General features: G+C 32.9%; 1 protein-coding gene across 8 annotated transcripts in view; it reads left to right on the top strand.

The window, feature by feature from the left end:
• The window catches only part of LOC124423604 (segmentation protein cap'n'collar), a 92174-nt gene that overhangs the window by 70633 nt on the left and 2722 nt on the right, over positions 1-18819 (top strand). For all 8 annotated transcript variants that reach the window (XM_046961509.1, XM_046961504.1, XM_046961503.1 and 5 more), the window contains 5 exons: positions 16666-16963; positions 17216-17364; positions 17728-17904; positions 18043-18141; positions 18288-18652. In XM_046961509.1, the coding sequence (XP_046817465.1) occupies positions 16666-16963; positions 17216-17364; positions 17728-17904; positions 18043-18141; positions 18288-18652 (1088 nt within the window). The remainder of the gene's footprint in view (positions 1-16665; positions 16964-17215; positions 17365-17727; positions 17905-18042; positions 18142-18287; positions 18653-18819) is intronic.

Here is an 18819-nt window from a genome sequence, read left to right as displayed (position 1 = left end):
ACGTGTATATAATTTTTGTTTTCTTTTTTTTTTGTGTTTTTTTTTTTTTGTTTTTTTTTTTTTTTTTTAATAATTTTATTCACATTTGCAGTCACATTATTGTCGTAGAATTGATTTCAAAGTCTTCTTTTTACTCGTATAGCGTCACTCTCATACGATTATCATTTGATAAAGACGTTCAGACAATGTAGGATATAAATAAGTAATAAGATACAGAAAAAAAGATAGCTATCAGATAGATATTAGAATGGGCTTCTTCAATCTTGATACTTTTTCTTTTTTTTTTTTTTTTCCTCATCTAATCGTGGTTTTTAGTAATATAACTGAGCGTTATTGATTTTGTTGTATGTGCTTTGAAAGTCAAGTTAATTGATATATTTTACTCTTCTTTTTCTCTCTTTGTTTTGTTTTTTTTTTTTTTTTTCCTTTTCTTTTAATCTAATTTATAATACGTACATCGTGAAAAATCTAACCTATGTAACCTGTGTAATTTTAGTATGGCTTTAAACTTGTTTTTTTCGATATCACACTCGGGACTCGTCATGATTCATATTGTATGAATGTTTGTGTAAATATATATATATATATATATATATATATATATATATATATATTCGATGCAAATCAAAAGGACGAAAAAAAAATTAGCTGTTGCATAAGTTAATGTCGTCATTTAAATTTTTCTAGATTCGATATATACTGAGGCGTGTATTTCAAAGTAATAAACGTCAATAAGTGCTTTTCTATATTACAGCTTTTACAGCGTAACATGCTAAGTCATTCTGTACTTTTATGAACGCATAAGATTTTACGAGTTTTGTTTTGTCTTGTTTTTTTTTTTTTTTTTTTTTTTTTATATCCTTTTTTTCTTCTTCTTTTTTTCTTTTTTTTTTTTCACGAGTATGCAATCGATAAAGAAGGCAGCGCATTTATAGGAAACTATCGGGATATTAAAAATTCTAAAAAGCGTTTGTAAACGTGATCGCAGATATATATATATATATATATATATATATATATATATATATAAATCACATTGCATTAACTTTTGAGTATACGCCTTTGTTAAAAATAAATAAAGGAAGTACTTGTCTTTCCACAGAAATATATATATATATATATATATAGTTATCTTTAAGTTTAAACGAATATTCCTTTAATCTCTTTTTGAATCGTAGAAAGTTTCAAGTATTAGAAATACTTAAAATTTGTTCAAAGTTAATAATACTTATCGTCTACGTGATAATAAATATACAAAATGATACGATCGATGTATTTATACAAGTCAATTTTAGATAACCATAAACAGATTTTGGGACCGTAACAGACTGTTCTTTGTACGTCATAGAAAGAAAGAAAGAAAAAAAGAAAAAAAGCGTAGCTTTGAAGGAAAAGCTCTTTATGGAACACGTTGTAGATCAATAACAATTAGACCCTACAATGAATAGATTTTTACGATGTCTTGTTTAATCCTTTGAGAAACTTTCTCTTTTTTTTTCGGATATTAAATCCAAGTTGTATAAGTGCTATAAAGAAATGCTGAATATTCTTGAGAAGACAATAAACAAGACGGAAAAATTGTTAGTCAGAACATACGTGGAGGAGGGGGAATATTTTCGAAAAAAAAAAAATATAATAACAAAAGAGGCATGCGGCTTATAAAAGATACGAAAGTAAATGAAAATCGATAGATTTAATAACGTAGTTCAGAGGGTTGGTCAAAGTTATTAGCTGGTCGGTTGTCTTCGTCGTCTTCGTCATCGTTGTCTCGCAACGATCGCAGTTCTCTTATCAGTTGGCTCGGCTCGTACCGAGAAATTCGTAATGATCCACCAACGAAGAAGAGAATATGTGTCCGTTTGCACGAGCTGTCTTCTTCTATCTAGATGCGTATGTATAGGTGGTACAAATGTGTGGAAGCTCATGTAGGTAAGTCGCCGAGCGATGAATAAGGAGAAGAAAAGAGGAAGAAGAAAAGCTTATGTTAGTTTCGCCACGGCCGCGGATAGGAACGATAGGATCGGTTTTCACTAACGTTTCGCCTTCGATTTTTCCGTGAAGTTTTGTGTTAGGAAACTTACTCGATTTCCTTGAAATTTGACTCTTTCATTGTTTGGTGAATGCACAAATGGACGTTTATATAAGATCGATGATAATCAGGTACTATATATTTCAAAGTACAAAAAAAAGAAATAACATAAAAATATATATACATATTTATATATATATATATATATATATATATATATATATAATTTTATTTAAAAGAAACAACAAAAGAACTTACTACGTATCCACTTATGTATTCGGATTTGTACGCGGGTAAATTCAAAATTGTTAATGGTCGAGAGAAGAGCGACGCGGGTAATTTAAAAGAAAATTTTTACGTTGACTTCGAAATTCCTTTTCTCGTTTTCTCGTATAAATCTCATGAGGAAAGAATTTTTCGACAACTTTTTTGACGATTCTTTCGAGTAGAGTATTTCTTATCTTCTGTTTGAAAAATAAAAAGAAAATTCTTATTTATTTATTTTTTTTTGTTTTGTTTTGTTCTTTTTTTTTTTTTTTCTGCCCTTTCGACGGTAATAACCGACTATGGAATAATAAACAGAAATCCTTTCATCGATCTAATAGGATTTATACAAACGTTTAACACTTGAAGTTTAATATATTATCTTGCTTTATAATTCGACGAGTGTCGAGTTCGCTTTGCGATCACGAGGTTCCATAGAAAATCCATGGGATTAAATGTCACGACAAAAATGACAACGACAACGACAACGACAACGACAACGACAACGACGACGACAACGACGACGACAATGTCGACGACGACGTCGAAATTCAATCCCATTAATATCAAAGTTACTCCATTTCTTGAGAAATAAAAAAAAAAAAAAAAAAAACAAACAAACAAAAAAAAAGAAAAACAAAAGAAAAACTCAAAATATATACAATACATGATTGTAATTGTACATTTTCAAAACGTTCAAAAATTCTTACAACGATCGCCTGCCCAATTCGATTAACGATATCGCTAAAATAACAAAGGGATGGGGGGGGGGCAGGGTGATCGTGAATATTCATAACATTTGTAACAATGATTCGTCGATTTTTCTTTGTTTAGTTTCGTCGGACGACTTTTCGACTATCGATCGTGTATTGTCTTTTTCTTTTTTTCTTTTTTTTTTTTTTTTTCTATAGTTTACAAATCTTCTTAAAAGAGAAATCGTTGTTTTTTTCTCTTTGTTTCTTCTTTTTTTTTCTTTCTTCTTCTTTTTTTTCTCTCTTCTTCTTTTTTTTCTTCTTTTGTTTTTTTTTTTTCTTCTTTTTTTCTCCTTTCCCCACGTTAGTGGCTCGTGCGAAGCAAGAAACTTAAAGCAAGAAAGATAATATAAAAAGTGGAAATAAATGAAATCAAGAGAAACATATAAATAATCATTTATTTCTTCATCTGATCTTATCTTGTCTCATCTCATGGGACTTGATATTTCAAAGGCTCTCAGTTGTATCAACGGTAAGCTCGTTCATCGAAGACGTATCAATTTTTGATTTATTGTTTATACGCGAGAGAGAGAGAGAGAGAGAGAGAGAGAGAGAGAGAGAGAGAGAGAGAAGGAGGAGGAGGAGGGAAGGGAAGAGCGCAAGAGAACATTCAATGAGTCAAACTCTTAAGTTGATGTGCATACGAATGCGGTTATGAGCACATTTCGACTACAAAAAACAAATCGATCAATCATGTACACGTAGTTAGGAACACAGACGCCCATATACAGATGCACTTTTGTACGTATATTTGTGTGCGTACGCGCACTCACTTGCACGTGCACTCGCTTGCACGCGCGCTCGCACGCGCGCGCGCACACACACACACGCACACACACACACACACACAAACAGACATATGCACACGCCCTAATCGGTATTTAATTTCATTGAATACGAACAAACGTTGTTCTCTCTTCTGCTAATAATCGCATTCAAATTACCTGAGTCAAGTGGGAAGAAGGAAAACGCTCGTAATTCATCGAAACGATTGTCTCTCTCTCTCTCTCTCTCTCTCTCTCTCTCTTATTCTCTCTTACTCTCTTTCTTTCTCTCTCTCTCTCTCTCTCTCTCTCTCTCTCTCTCTCTCTCTATGTCAGCTGATCTGGGAGAGCTTGTAAAAAAAAAAATAACTGTGTATTACGCAAGCACGCCTGTATTATAATTCCCGACGATATACGGTGTCCTAAGATAATTTTAAAAGAGACGAAGTTCCAAAAATACGACGATATCTCTATGTCTCTTTTAATTATACAACGTGAAATAAAATATCTTATGATGTTTTTCATTATTCGATAAGAGCAACTAGACGTGCAATAAGATAAAAGGGCGAAGGGAAAATTAGTTCGTAGAGTAATAAATCCTATTGAGTCTTTTCTCTTATCCTCTTTATTCTTTGGATGATCTTATCTCTCGTTTATCGGTCACGCCGTATATATATACGTATGAGTATATATACTCTCTGTGTAACAATGTATATCTATATTCAAAGAGACGCGCAAAAAAGAAGGAAAAGAGAAAAAAAGATGTAATCATCGCGCTCTCATCGTCGTCGTCGTATTCGTCGTCGTCGTCGTCGTCGTCGTCGTTGTCTACTCACGAAACGTGATTCGCATCGTTCTACGGCGTGCGAGATGAGTAATGGATGACGATTTTTCGCTGTGTCGTACCACTTTTCTCTCTCTCTCTCTCTCTCTCTCTCTCTCTCTCTCTCTCTCTCTCATTTTTAAACGAAAGAGAAAGAACGAAGCAGCTCGTTTTCGCATATCTGCATACATCACACACATATATACGTACACACATGCATACATCACATACATATATACGTACATACATACGTATATCCATGCATATGTGCATACGTATATATATGCATCCATACATTTGTATATTTATACATACATATGTACATGTTACTCCACACACGTATACTCTTGTATACATACACATTCTCATATTGTATACATACATACATTCTCTCTCTTTCCTTCTCTCTCTTTCTTTCTCTCTCTCTCTCTCTCTCTCTCTCTCTCTCTCTCTTTTTTACACTCGCTTACACGTTCTCTATCGTGCTTACGGCGATATGTGTGTCACAAGGCGGCAAGTGAGTCATTCCCTTCTTTTGCCATTGCATCCCGTGTCGGCCGATCGTAATAATAGAACGAAATTGATTCACTCGACGACGACGACGACGACGACGACGACGACGACGACAACAACACAGTAGTACTATTACACTTGGTTTTGCTTCTTCGACTTGTGACTTTTCGAAAATTTTTTACAAAAAATTATCTCAAATGCAAAGTGTTACAGTTTCAAAATCTCAATAGCATTCATATGCAATAAGAAAAATGCATTTGAGAAATCAATTCGATAATTGTGTGATGATTTTTCCCTCATTCTTTTGCATACAAATAGAAATTTTCCTTTCCTTTGTTATTGTTCTCCCTCTCCCTCTCTCTCTCTCTCTCTCTCTCTCTCTCTCTCTCTCTCTCTCTCTCTCTCTCTCTCTCTCACTCTCTCTCTTTGTTTTTGTCAAATGATTTTAGTTATTCGTTAATTCGAAAGCGCTGTAGCTAACGATATATCGTCGGTCTGCCAACGAGGAAAACAAATTTATTGGAGCCCTGCAGGTTATCGATACTGATAATACAAGCAAAGAGAAACATCGAAAGAGAGAGAGAGAGAGAAAGAGTGATCGCCGAACAATTTCCTCTTCGCGCAGTTAATGCACCGTTATTCAACGATTGACCGTAAGATCCGTATTTATTTCTCTTTTTAGAATCTTAAAGAACGAGAGAGAGAGAGAGAGAGAGAGAGAGACGTATACGTCGTAGTTAGTTGATTGCTGACAAAACGTGATGTTTTCATTAGAAATATATTTTACTTTTTACAAGTAACCGCACTACGTGTTCACGATAGTAAACAAATATCTATTGTCTGACTGTCGATTAGTTTCGTTGTTTCCTTATCGAGATAAGCACATAATACCAATAAGCGAGCTATTTTATTTCTTGTTCTCGACGAAGCTCTTTTCTTTTTTCATGATATTTTTTTCTTCCATGTTCTTTCTCCTTTAGACAGAGAACTGTAGCGGTAGGGAGAGGAGGAGGTGGGAAGGGGGGGGGGAGAAAAGAAGAGAAAAAAAAATGATATAGCGATATCAATGAAAGTCGATACGATATCTTTCTTTCTAATGTGCTGATGTGCTTACAAGTTTTGCTTTTACGACATATTTCAATGTTACTTTGTATTTAAAAGACAATCCAGTTAGTTGCCCGAAAGCTCTTGCGAAAATAAGAAAATGTAATATTTTTAAATGAGTATCCTCTTTCTCGCCCCGCCCCCCTCTCTCTCTCTCTCTCTATCTTTTTTTGGTTTTTGTTTTTCGAGAATCGAATTACATAGTAAATTAAAATTTTTAACGAGCATTTTTTTTTTATTATTCATCCTATACTCATTTATTTTTATTTCATTTGTACATGTCATTTCATTGTACGATGTCATTTGAATAATTCATTGATATATATTAATTAATCGATCGAATTGATCGAATTGATCGATGCCTAAACTTCGAAAACGTCCGTACGGTTTTTCACGTTAAAACTTTTTGTGTTATCATTATATGCAGATACGATCAATTTTTTACGAGACAAACTTCTTAGAAGTGATACCGAAGTATTATCGAATATTGTCTTCTTTTGGTTTATAATACCACCAATCTTGTTTATTCTTACATCGAGATAACGAAGAAAGGAGGTCAAAAATAATTATGCAAATTGTGTCGAAAACTTGTTTGAAATATCTACGTATTATAGCAAATATTTTGTTAGCTTCGTTGTTACGTAAATCTACTGTATAGTCTACCTTTTTGCCGTAAAGATTGTTTTGAAACCTAATGAGAACCTTCTCGTTTCTTTGCATATATATATATATATATATATATACACGTATGTGGCGCGCGCGTGCTCGAGCATGCATGTTTTTATATGCGTGCGTGTGCGCAAGTGTATAATGAAAAAAAAAATTTGCGAACGCGTTCGTTCGCTAGTAAAGATAGCGAAAGATATACATATAAGTGTCGGTAAATCGAATCGATATCATTTAGCGTATACGTGTGCGTGTACGTATATGTACGACTACATCGATATTAAACTTGAACGATCGCCTTTTTTTAAATCCAATTACCTCTTATCTGCTTAATAGAAAAAAAAGAGTGAGTGAGAGAGAGAGAGAGAGAGAGAGAGAGAGAGAGAATACATGATACTTTATGCCGATTGAACAACGCCATTGCTGCTTCGTATTTCTTCTTGTTAACGAATATTATTGAGCAACGATAGTTATCGGTGTTCATGCTCTTAATCCGGAATATATATATCGATATACATATATACATATTATAAATAGGTATATATATATATATATATATATATGATATAAGAAAGAAAGGATTTAGTGTCGCGAAGGAAGTCAAGCACAAAATTTATGTCGTATTATAAATACAACTTCGCGGAGCGTAGGTGGTACGAATGGATCATCGATAATGGTTGTCAAGTTATCTCGACAAGACTGTAGAGTATTAGGGGGAGAAGGAGGGGGAGGCGAGGGGAAGAAGAAGAAAAAAAAAAAAAGAAAAAAAGAAAAAGAAAAATAAAGTTGTTTCCTCATTTAACTTCTTGTGTTACATCTCATCTATTTTTTTTCTTCTTCTTTTTTTTATCTTTTCTTACTTATTTTTTTTTTTTTTTTTTTTTTTTTCATACTTGATATTTGTATGGATAATGAGGAAGACCGTAAAAAAAAAAAAAAAAGAAAAATACGTAGGAAGCATGATCGATTCCTCGAGATCTTGTACGAAGAAATATTTACAAGATTTTACGATCAAATTATTTCATTTATTTTTACTACTACTACTACTACTACTACTACTACTACTACTACTACTACTACTACTACTACTACTACTACTACTACTATTTACTTCTTTCTTTCTTTCTCACTCTTTCTCTCTCTCTCTTTCTCTCTCTTTCTCTCTTTCTCTCTCTCTCTATCTATCTATCTCTATCTCCTTCTCTTTCTTTTTCTCTGTTGAAGAGAGTATCGCGTTAACGGCATACATTCTTACATCGAAACCTCGATAGTTTCGCATTACGAAGACATCGCCTACGACGAATACCGATAACAGCTTCCGTCATAGAAAGAAGATCTCGGATTTTTCAATGTCCGAGATTCTCGGTGGGTGTTCGTATACATCTCATGTAAACGTTTCTCCTAACGGTATACAAGAATTTTTCCATTCATTCATTTCTCTTTTCTTTTTCTTTTTCGTTTTTTTTTTTTTTCTTTTTTATTTTTTCTCTCTTTTCTATCATCTATTTATTTATCTGTCTCAAGTACGCAGAAATCTTGAACGACGAGGACGAGAGAACGTTTCATGCACTAGAAATTCTACTATTAGCATTTAATCGGTAATGAGATGAGTACGAATATCAACGAATTTAAAATTATCTTTGAAATGATTGTAAAACCGATTCAGCAAATATTATGCACGTTCTTAGCGTACCGATAAATATCACTTTACGATGATAAGATTGTCATGAGAAAATAATATATATATATATATATATATATATATATATATGGATGAAATTTCGACTCATTGAACAACAAGAGAAAAATAATATGAAGTCTGATATTGGAAATATTTTCTTTGTTGTTGTTTTTTCGAGCGACCCAAAAAATATTTTTTTCGAATCGCTGTTCACCTTTCCGAATAATCTCGATCGTCTGATTATGCGTGGGTGGGTGGTGGCTGAAGTATTCGCTCATTGAATAATAAAGTGAAGAAAAAAATAAAAGAAAAAAGAGAAGAATAGAGAAGAGAAGAAAAAAAAAAAAAACCCAGATGAAATCAGACTTTGGACACGTTTTATTGATTATTTCCTTTGATATTATCCAGAAAATATTTTTAGTCGTTGTTAACTGTTTCGTACACTCCTGACCATCGATTCTATATACTCGTTGGCCTTGACCGATCGTTATTGAAAACGAAAGTTATCATGGAGCTTCTCTTTGATACCAACTTGAATAAAACTTTTTGCAAAATTGCCCTTTTTCCAGTAGCATTCCTCGATATAAATTCGCGTTTGTTAGAATAAAGAAACTGGTATCGGAAATTATCCACACGTGACCACATGTTGTTATTCGTCGTTCACGTATATGTGTGTTTATGTATATGTATGTATGTGTGTGTGTGTGTGTGTTCGAAGAAACGTTGCAGTTTTAAAATGTAAAAAAATTTGTTCTGCCTACGTTTAGTTTTGAAACAGGATCTTAATTGTTGCTAGTTGGCTAAAATAAAATGAATATAAATACCTAAAACCCGTATTGCGTTAAGAGTATAATATTATCGTTCTTAAGGAACCTTCTTTTATGGACTTATCGGCTTAGAAGTGCACGAAATAATCTCGAAAGGAACACAGCAGGAATTTTGTATTTCCGGTAACGTGTCTTTCCGTTTTAGATTACGCTTATCGCAAATTTATACGAGTTTCATTTTAGCGGACATAGGAGAAACGATTTTATATCCAATACTAAAGAGAAAAGAGATTCGACTTAGTAAATGGCAAGATGTTCTCCAACTTTTCAAGATAACGTCTTTGCCGACTATTTTCTTTTATATTTCTCTCTCTCTCTCTCTCTCTCTCTCTCTCTTTCTCTTCTTCCCTTTTATTGGCTAATAAAAATATATTAATTTCTTTCCTATGATATCAAAGTCAACAAGATTTTATTTTTATAAGATTTTATTCTTACAAGCTCAATCGAGCGAAAGTTTGCTCTCGGATTCTTTCAAATATTTGCCTCGTTCGTCATAAAGAATCGTATTACGTGCGTAGTCGTGCTTGGGTCTTATACTTGTATAGGTGTATATATCTCTTTTAAACGAACGTGTATACTGATACCGAGTATATACCAACCTTGACAACGACATTCCAATAAAAGTAATGATTTTCGTATTTCCGAATTTGGTCGAAAATCGTTCCTTGAGATTATGTATCGTCTTGTTCAATATTTAAAACGATAATTAAGATCACTAAATAAACTTTGCCACGCTCATGTAGAAGGCAACTTCCGAAAGAAGATTTATAAATAGTTGCGCGTTCTTTATTATCGCCACGCGTGATTCGTCGAAAGATATCGCATCCATATTCGAGGTGCTTAGTCATACGGCGTTACTAGAAAGACTTGGCGAACCAAACGAATGAGTTTGAATAAACATATGGCTTCTCTCTCTCCCTCTCTCTTTCTCTTTAACTCTTATTTAACTATGATTAATTTCCATCGTTATCATCGATGGAACAGAACACTCTTGTCCATGAAACTGCAGATGATAGTGTAATAAAGTAATCTTTTAATGTTTTAAATAATTATTCGTTAATTCTGTACAATTATTATAGTGATTATTTTTTTTTTATTTCTTTTCTTTTTTTTTGTTTTTCTTTTTCTTTTTTTTTTTTTTTTTTGGTTTTCTTTTTCTAACATCGCATCACTTTACAATTGCATTCTCAAGCCAACAATTAACAAACTCGATTAATCGTAATAATCGCATTTACGAATGACCATTATAAATAAATTTTTGTAATATCTTATAAAATAATGTGAACGTACGTATCCGAGTTTCGTCCCAAAACGTTTATTTTTTTTTATTTTTTTTTTTTTTTCCTTTTTACCGTATCAACGAGATCAAGAGGATCATTGTTTCGTGAACGAAATAGAACAAATGCGTATTTTCGTGTTTCGTCCAAAAAATGTGACGATAAGAGGAAGTCCAATCGTTTTTTATTTTCTTCTTTTTTGTCTTTTCTTCTTCCTCTTTTATTAAATCGTGTTCGCACGATCGGTCGAGCGTACAAGATCGTTGCGCTTATCCTTGAAATTTCGAGTTTAGAAATCATCACGAGGATGAGATCACAGCGGAGCTGTATCGAGAATAAAAATTGCATCTACATATTGTTCCTTCGAAAATAAACAAGGTGAAATGAATTTCTCGCAATTTTAATGGATATAATACGTATGCGTATTTAAATCAAATATAGAAATAAGAGATCCGAATTAAAAAAAAGTAGATATCTAATTAGAATGAAGTAACGTATCACATTGTTGCGAAGTAGCAACGTGTTTATTATTTAACGACGATAATGATCGAATTTTAAAGCGGCAATCAAGAAAAAACGATAATCCTATAGATAGTCTAAGTCGCGATTAGTATGCGTGACGCGTAGAAGCGTAAATAAACGGTGCATAAAATCGTTATACCGATTTATGTATGTACGAACGCGTGACGTGTTATGCTTCTCTCATGCATATCCATTGGTATATGGCATTCTGCGATTTGTATGCATGTTTGTCTTTGAATTTTCTTTTTTCTGTTTTTGTTTCTTCCTTTTTTCTTTCTTTTTCTTTTTTTCTTCTTTTTTTTCTTTTTTTTTTTTTTAATAATCTGTCGACAAGAAGAATGAAAGGGTTAGGTCATATATCGATTTCAATCTTACGGACAGATGAGAACGATAATAATTATTAGTTGCGTAGTTAGATATTCACCAAGTGTACCCACCCACCCACGGTCGACGGTGAAAGTAGGAATGACTACCGCGTACGTATCTACATACTTATGTGCTTACGTTTCTTTATGTTCGTAGGCCGTATGATTGCATTACAAGAACTCTCACGTTACATTCTAACGTTACGCGTCTATTAATTGATTAAATTCTTCGACGAGACCGTCGTTAAACGCCTTCGTAAAGTTTATTTATTCTTTCTTGAGATCTATATAATACGATGTCGCGATACTTTTTAACTGAGAATAATGTTATCGTGTGGTTGCCAATTATTAAAGAACAATTATTTCAATATGATCGATATTATCGTGCACGATATTATCATTATATTTTCATGAAAAAAAAAAAAAAAACATATGCATTAAATAAAACTTCTTTGATATCGTAAAAACTCAAAGGTGGGAATGGGGTGGGGAGAGAGAGAGGGTGGGGGGGGGGGTTTGGGAGGGAGGAGAAATAGAAAACCCGTTTGATTTCGTGTTTGAAACGTATAATATATACGTACATACACGTTTTATGAACGATATTGTTATTTAATGCAAAGTCAATGGTTTTTCGGCACGTTTGTTTCTCTCGCTCGTGCAGAAGACATACGACGATCCCGTCATCGTCTCTCCCACCGTTCTTCGACTATCGTCCAATGCCGAGGAGAAAAGCCGAAACCTCCTCGGTCTTTCGAGCCTCTCGCCATGCGAGTGGTGACGCCCCGTGTCGGGTCAGACTTGCGGATACGAGCAGATATTTAAATAGTTATGTTTACGCGTTCTTCACGATCATACGTATGGAACTAAGAGCTTTCTCAATAAATTTTTAACGAAGTGAAAACTATTTTACGATCTTGCTTTTTTTTTCTTTTTATCCATTTTTTTTTTTTTTCAAGAGAGACAAAGAGAGAAAGAAAGAAAGGAGAGAGAGAGAGAGAGAGAGAGAGAGAGAGAAGTAGGGTTAAAGTGTGATTAAAATTAATGAAGTAAAATGGAAAATTTAGAAAGAAAAATTAAAACGTACGAGTATTATTCGAGAAATCGTTTCTATATTTTCTCTCGAGTATCATCGCGATGTTTTGTATTTCTGTGAAGTTCTAACACGTTATCTGCTGTCAGCGTAACTCGTGCATGTATGTGTGTCGTGACAAAGAACGGGAGTGTCAGTTATAAAGAAGTGTTTCTCGTAATCGTATCTTGTGGATGACTTTAAGAAGAAACTGAGATGACTCTTTGATATTAAAGTTTCATTTTTTCATCGTGAAAATCTTCATCGATTTATATATTTAATGAATCGATAATTAATGAAGTTTGAAGTTATGTGATAATACGTTTCTGGTTATTTGGTGTTCAATGAAACGAAATTAATTGAAACGATTTCGTTTGATCGTTTCTACGATTAAATTAATACACATTATGATAGTGTATTCGTCGTCTATAATAAGCACGAGAAGAAGGTTATTGTGAAAGAGAGAAAGGAACATTTAGTCGAGCGAAGGTGTTAAACATTATAAGCTCGATGTTCACCAAGGAAAAAAGATATCTCGAGCGTGTCTTCGTTCGTTTCTTTGAACTTCTTCTTCTTCTTCTTCCTCTTATATGCTCTTATTAAATATGCATTACTACAGGCACTACAGTATTTATAATATCATCAAAATCTTGAAGATTTAACGACGACGAAGAGTCTTGCGATTGAGAAAGACTAATGTAACGAAAGAAAAAGAGAGAAGGAGAAGTTATTGGATTCTATCGATCGATTGGAAGAAATAGAGAAATCTTGAGAGGAAGGGCTTGAATGGCGACCATGGGAGTTATCATGTACATACCAAGTAGGTAATTTCAGATCGATCGAAAAAATGTCTCTCGTTCGTTTTAAATGTCTCTTTACTTTTCCGTATATTTATTTTTTCTATCCTCCTCTTTTCGTTCCTTTGCTTCCCCCCTCCCTTTTTTTTTTTATCATAGATCAAGAACGACGATCAAAGTCAATGAAAGCTCACGCCTTATTTTCGCGTTCATTCTATTTTTTATTTCCTGTTTTCGTGAACGCATTCGCTTATGAGGATATATATTCGATTAACAAATAAATCTTAAAGAAAATTGCAACGTCATCCTAATTTCCATCTTCAGATTGCAGTATATATATGTATATATGTATATATGTATATATGTATATATATATATATATATATATATATATATATATATATATATATATACACATACATATATGCACATATGATCACCTATCGACCCTGACATATGACCGAAAGCCAAGAAAAATATGAATGGCGTCCAACGATCGTTTGGTTACGAAGTGGGAAACACAATACGTATACATAAGTACGTGTACGTGAGCAAACGCAGGCTCATTTGATCGCGTTATACGTACGAAGGCGCATCACGTGTCCGATATGCCATCGACCCACATGTAACTCAATTTGTTCAACTGATTGATAGGAAACTCGCCACACACAACGAAGTTCTTCTTTATCGTCAAATCGGTACATATATATATATATATATATATATATATATATATATATATATATATAAATATATGTATATATATATATATGTGTGTAATATATAGATAATGTATAAATATCTTTGTATATCTTCAAAATCGATTTTATTTATTTTTTTTTCTCTCTTTCACTCTTTCTCTTTCTCTCTTTCTTTCACCCGTAACTTAATTCTAATCGATCATAAATATTTTCCCTTTCTAATATATTTTTCGAGCTTGAAATTTGTATAGGATAATTGAAATTATACATGTCAAAAACAAAAAAAATAAAAGAAGAAAAAAAAAAGGAATGAAATTATCACGAAATTTCTTGAAAATTGCGAATAAACCATTTGATTTTCCTTCGGTATCGACATGTCGACGATGATTATTTCCTTTCAAAGTTCTTTAAAAGTGCATCTAATTTACGTAACATGTTTATATAAATAAAAATTGCATTATATAATATTATATCATACTATCCGCCTTTCATGTGACCATTCGATATAAAATTCGACTGTCGATTGGTCATTGATAAGAGAAATTATCTTATGTTATCGTAAAGATATTAAAAGTCATGCCAAGTCATCAAATTTGGATAATCAATTTGCATACTGTATATTGCGATGTGGCGATTGAAATAGCAACCAAAGATCGTGTAAATAATAATATTGAATATTTAATTATAATTTACTGAGGTAGAACGTAATCGATTCTTATCGGTCGCACTTACGAATTTGCATTTGTAACGGGCATAGCAGTCACTCGATCGCTTGTATACCAACGTTCATATCCTGTTTTCTCGTTTGAAAACGTTGCACAGTGTATATTCATGGCGAGAGTTAATTATTAATATCGCCTATTTTTTCTTTTTCTTTTTTTTTTTTATTTGTATTTTTTTCTTTACCTCTCCTCATGACTAACAAAAGGTTAATGAACGTAGCTTTCGTTCTTTGTTAGAGCGTGTGCCTCAATTAATGACGTTCATATTTTTCATGATCGATACGTTGATATATTTCGAAGAAAAAACTGTAATGATCGTTCATTAGAATCAAAATAGATAAATTGATTGATAAAGTTTCGGGGAAAAAAGATCATAATTTATTTCGTCACTTAGGAAATATAACATTATTATTATTATTATTATTATATTATTATTATTATTATTATTATTTTTGTTGTTGTTGTTGTTTTTGTCATTATTATTATTATTATTATTATTATTTTATTTGTATTTGCATTTTTATTTTAATTGTTCTTTTTCTTTTTCTTTTTATTCATTTATTTTTTATTACTTTACGTAATAAAATTGGAAATATATGAAACGGTATTTAAAAAGATTAAAAAGCGATAATAAAAAAATCATAAATAAAATACATTCGACGGGAGCTTATAAAATTGAGTAATAATATATATTACACGTTTCACGTTGCGAAATATCCTTTTACAAAGGTGTTCAAGATTCATAGAAATAACGCGAATCAACACGTCTTCAAGCACATGATATCAATGACTGAAACACGAAACGAATTACGTGTTTATATCTGTCCCGCGATTTGACCATGACGCGCTCAATATGTATTTCTGCGAAATTCCTATCAACGTGCGCTCGCGTTCATTGACGATAATCATCAAAGATTCTCACTCGCGTATAAATATTCGTTTAAAGTCCGAATATAACTATTATTATCTGAAGGAAAGAAATAATATTAAAAAAAAAAAGGGAAAATCTCTTAGAGCGTAAATAAAAGCAAACGAACGTTTAGTTCGTCATTTGTCGTCAATTAACAATTTCTTGCGCAATTATGAACCAGCTTGAAATGACCGATATTAAGTCATATTATATACTTTATAGCGATCAATGGTACATATGTATATATATATATATATATATATATATATATATATATATATATATATATATATATCGGTCCACATTGGCGAATCTTGAGCTTTCCAATTATTTGTCTTTTTGTTTAATCGATCGATAAAACTCTAATGTCTTCCTGTCCAAGAAGAAATGTATCAATGACGGAGACGGAGTTTCTATTCTTTAATATAAATAAATGATATTTCTAATATCAGATTTGAGTTTGATAGAAGAATTTCGTATATAGCATATATTTCACATTGTGTCATTGGTGCTGATCATGTAAAGTGAATTTGCTAGGAAGATTCTCACTCACGGCATCTTACGAAACCGGTTGTAGAAAATGTCACGATTGCAAAAAAGTCATTCCAGTTGATGTTAAGTACGTATGTTTATGGATTGTTCGTTTTACGAGCGCGAAATAGAAGTTAAAACGTGGTTGCTTCCTGAAATTTAGAAAATCTATGCCCATTTTGGCGAATATTTTAAATGCGAGTGTTTCATCATTCGCATTTAGGTTTGAAATTCTTGTTTTTTGGTTCACTACGCTTATGACATAGGAATTTTTTAATCTCGTTGATATTGTTTGTTATTAAAAGAATGCGAGATAAGAAAACTAAAAAAGTTATTTTCTTGTTACAGGCATGTACACCATGCGCATGCTGGACAATGGTAGCAATAACGCATCTGGGCCAACCGGAGCGGCTGCATTGCCAGGAGTCCAAACAGCCGGTGGTACCACGTCAACAACGACGGCCCTGACGAGTGTGACGAGTTTACCTGCTGTCACAGACGAGAGGATGGACGCCTCTAGCGACAGTGCCGTCAGTAGCATGGGCAGTGAGCGTGTGCCATCCCTCTCGGATGGGGAGTGGATGGAAACTGGATCTAATTCCAGTCACACGCAAGCTGATTCACATTACACCATGGATTATGCTAGGTACATGGAAAAAATTTCATTGATATAAATCATATTTTTTTTTAAGAGGAATACAATTTTTAAAGGAATAAGATATTTAAATGATAATACCCAAATTCTTTATCGTTATCTATGAATAAATAAAATGTCATAATTTTATTTTCTTTTATTCGCAAAAAAAAAAAAAAGAAAAAAAAATATTTAAATGATATTTTCTATATTATATGTAGAATCTCGATAATATATTTTTTTCTTTTTATTTCTCTTTTTTAGTAAATACCGAATGCCTTACGACTGCAGTTATTCCGTTTCCGGAAGAAACGCTGGTTCACCAAGATGTCAACCGGAAAGGACTGTACCGCCGGTTGCACAGAAAAAACATCAAATGTTCGCCAAACGATATTTCCAAGAGCAAAGCACCGGTTCGTAGAAAAATTGTCATATAAAATTTATAAGCGTTCTCATGACAAATATCTTCCGATAAAATGATTGAACAAAACAAGATATTTCTTATTACCTATTGCATTTCATAGAGTTTCTGACGTATATTAGATTCATCATATCTTGTTTTTCTTTTTCTTTTACCTGTTTTCTTTCTTTTCTTTTTTATTTTATATATATATATTCAAGTAACTGCTAATGCATTCAAACTCACGAGAACAAGCGGAAAGACGAATATTTGAATAATATCATTATAACTCATTTTTTATTTCTTATTATTTATTTATGTTCTTTTTTATTCTTTTTTTTTTTTTTGTTCTTCTTCTTCTTCTTTCGCCCATAAGGATCACCTTTGGGAGGAACGGCGCATCCAACCACCCCTATGAAATACGAGTATGACTCGCATACGGTCGGTGCTGGTGCACCAGGCAACGCTTATTCAGGCCCGATAGAAGGTGCAGCCGGTCCACAGTCTGAAATTAAATATAGTTGCAGTGTCGACTTTACCCGTCATCAATCTGGTAATTATTTTCGGATATGATCTAGAAAATACGTTAGATATTTTCTCAATGGATGTCGCTGATGTATAAATTCATTTTTTTTTCCTTTTTCTTTTCTTTTCTTTTATTTTATTGTTTTGTTTTGTTACTTTTTTTTAGGGCGATCAGCCATCGAGCACGTTCATCATAATCATACTTATCATTTGCCCGCTGAAAGTTCAGGATCTCTTCAACGTCCCCTTTCTCGTGATAAGAAAGGTAATACAACATTTTTAAGCCTCGTTGATTTGTTTAAAGTCAATATTTAATCCCATGCTCTATGTGTATATATATATATATATATAGGTGGATGTATGTGTGTGTGTGTGTGTATGTAATATATTTTGATTTTTTGGAAAATTTAGTACGAAAGAACGAGAGCGAGGAACATTTGACACGGGATGAGAAACGTGCGAGAGCGTTAAATGTGCCGATCCCAGTGAACGACATAATCAATTTACCTATGGACGAATTTAACGAACGTTTAAGCAAATACGATCTCAGCGAGGCACAATTATCTCTGATACGTGATATTAGGAGGCGAGGAAAGAATAAAGTGGCAGCACAGAATTGTCGCAAACGTAAACTCGATCAAATCATCAGTCTTGCCGACGAAGTAAAAGAGATGCGCGATCGTAAAATGAGACTCATTCGGGAGCATGATTTTATGCTTCTTGAAAGGCAACGCGTTAAAGACAAGTTCAGTCAACTTTATCGCCACGTTTTCCAGGTCAGTACAAAGAATTATTATAGTAATACGATAATGTCTACTGTCTCCTATCGTTTTCTTGCAAAAGCATTATGTTTATATTACATTTGCAAGATCGTAATGTTTTTTTACGTATCCATTTAAATTATCTAAGTAAAGTTATTTATTACTTGTTATTAGTATCTAAT

This window comes from Vespa crabro, chromosome 4 (genome assembly GCF_910589235.1).
Source record: "Vespa crabro chromosome 4, iyVesCrab1.2, whole genome shotgun sequence".
Taxonomy (NCBI): Eukaryota; Metazoa; Arthropoda; class Insecta; order Hymenoptera; family Vespidae; genus Vespa; species Vespa crabro.
The sequence above is the reverse complement of the archived record's forward strand: the minus strand, read 5'-3'. Positions and strand labels throughout refer to the sequence as shown.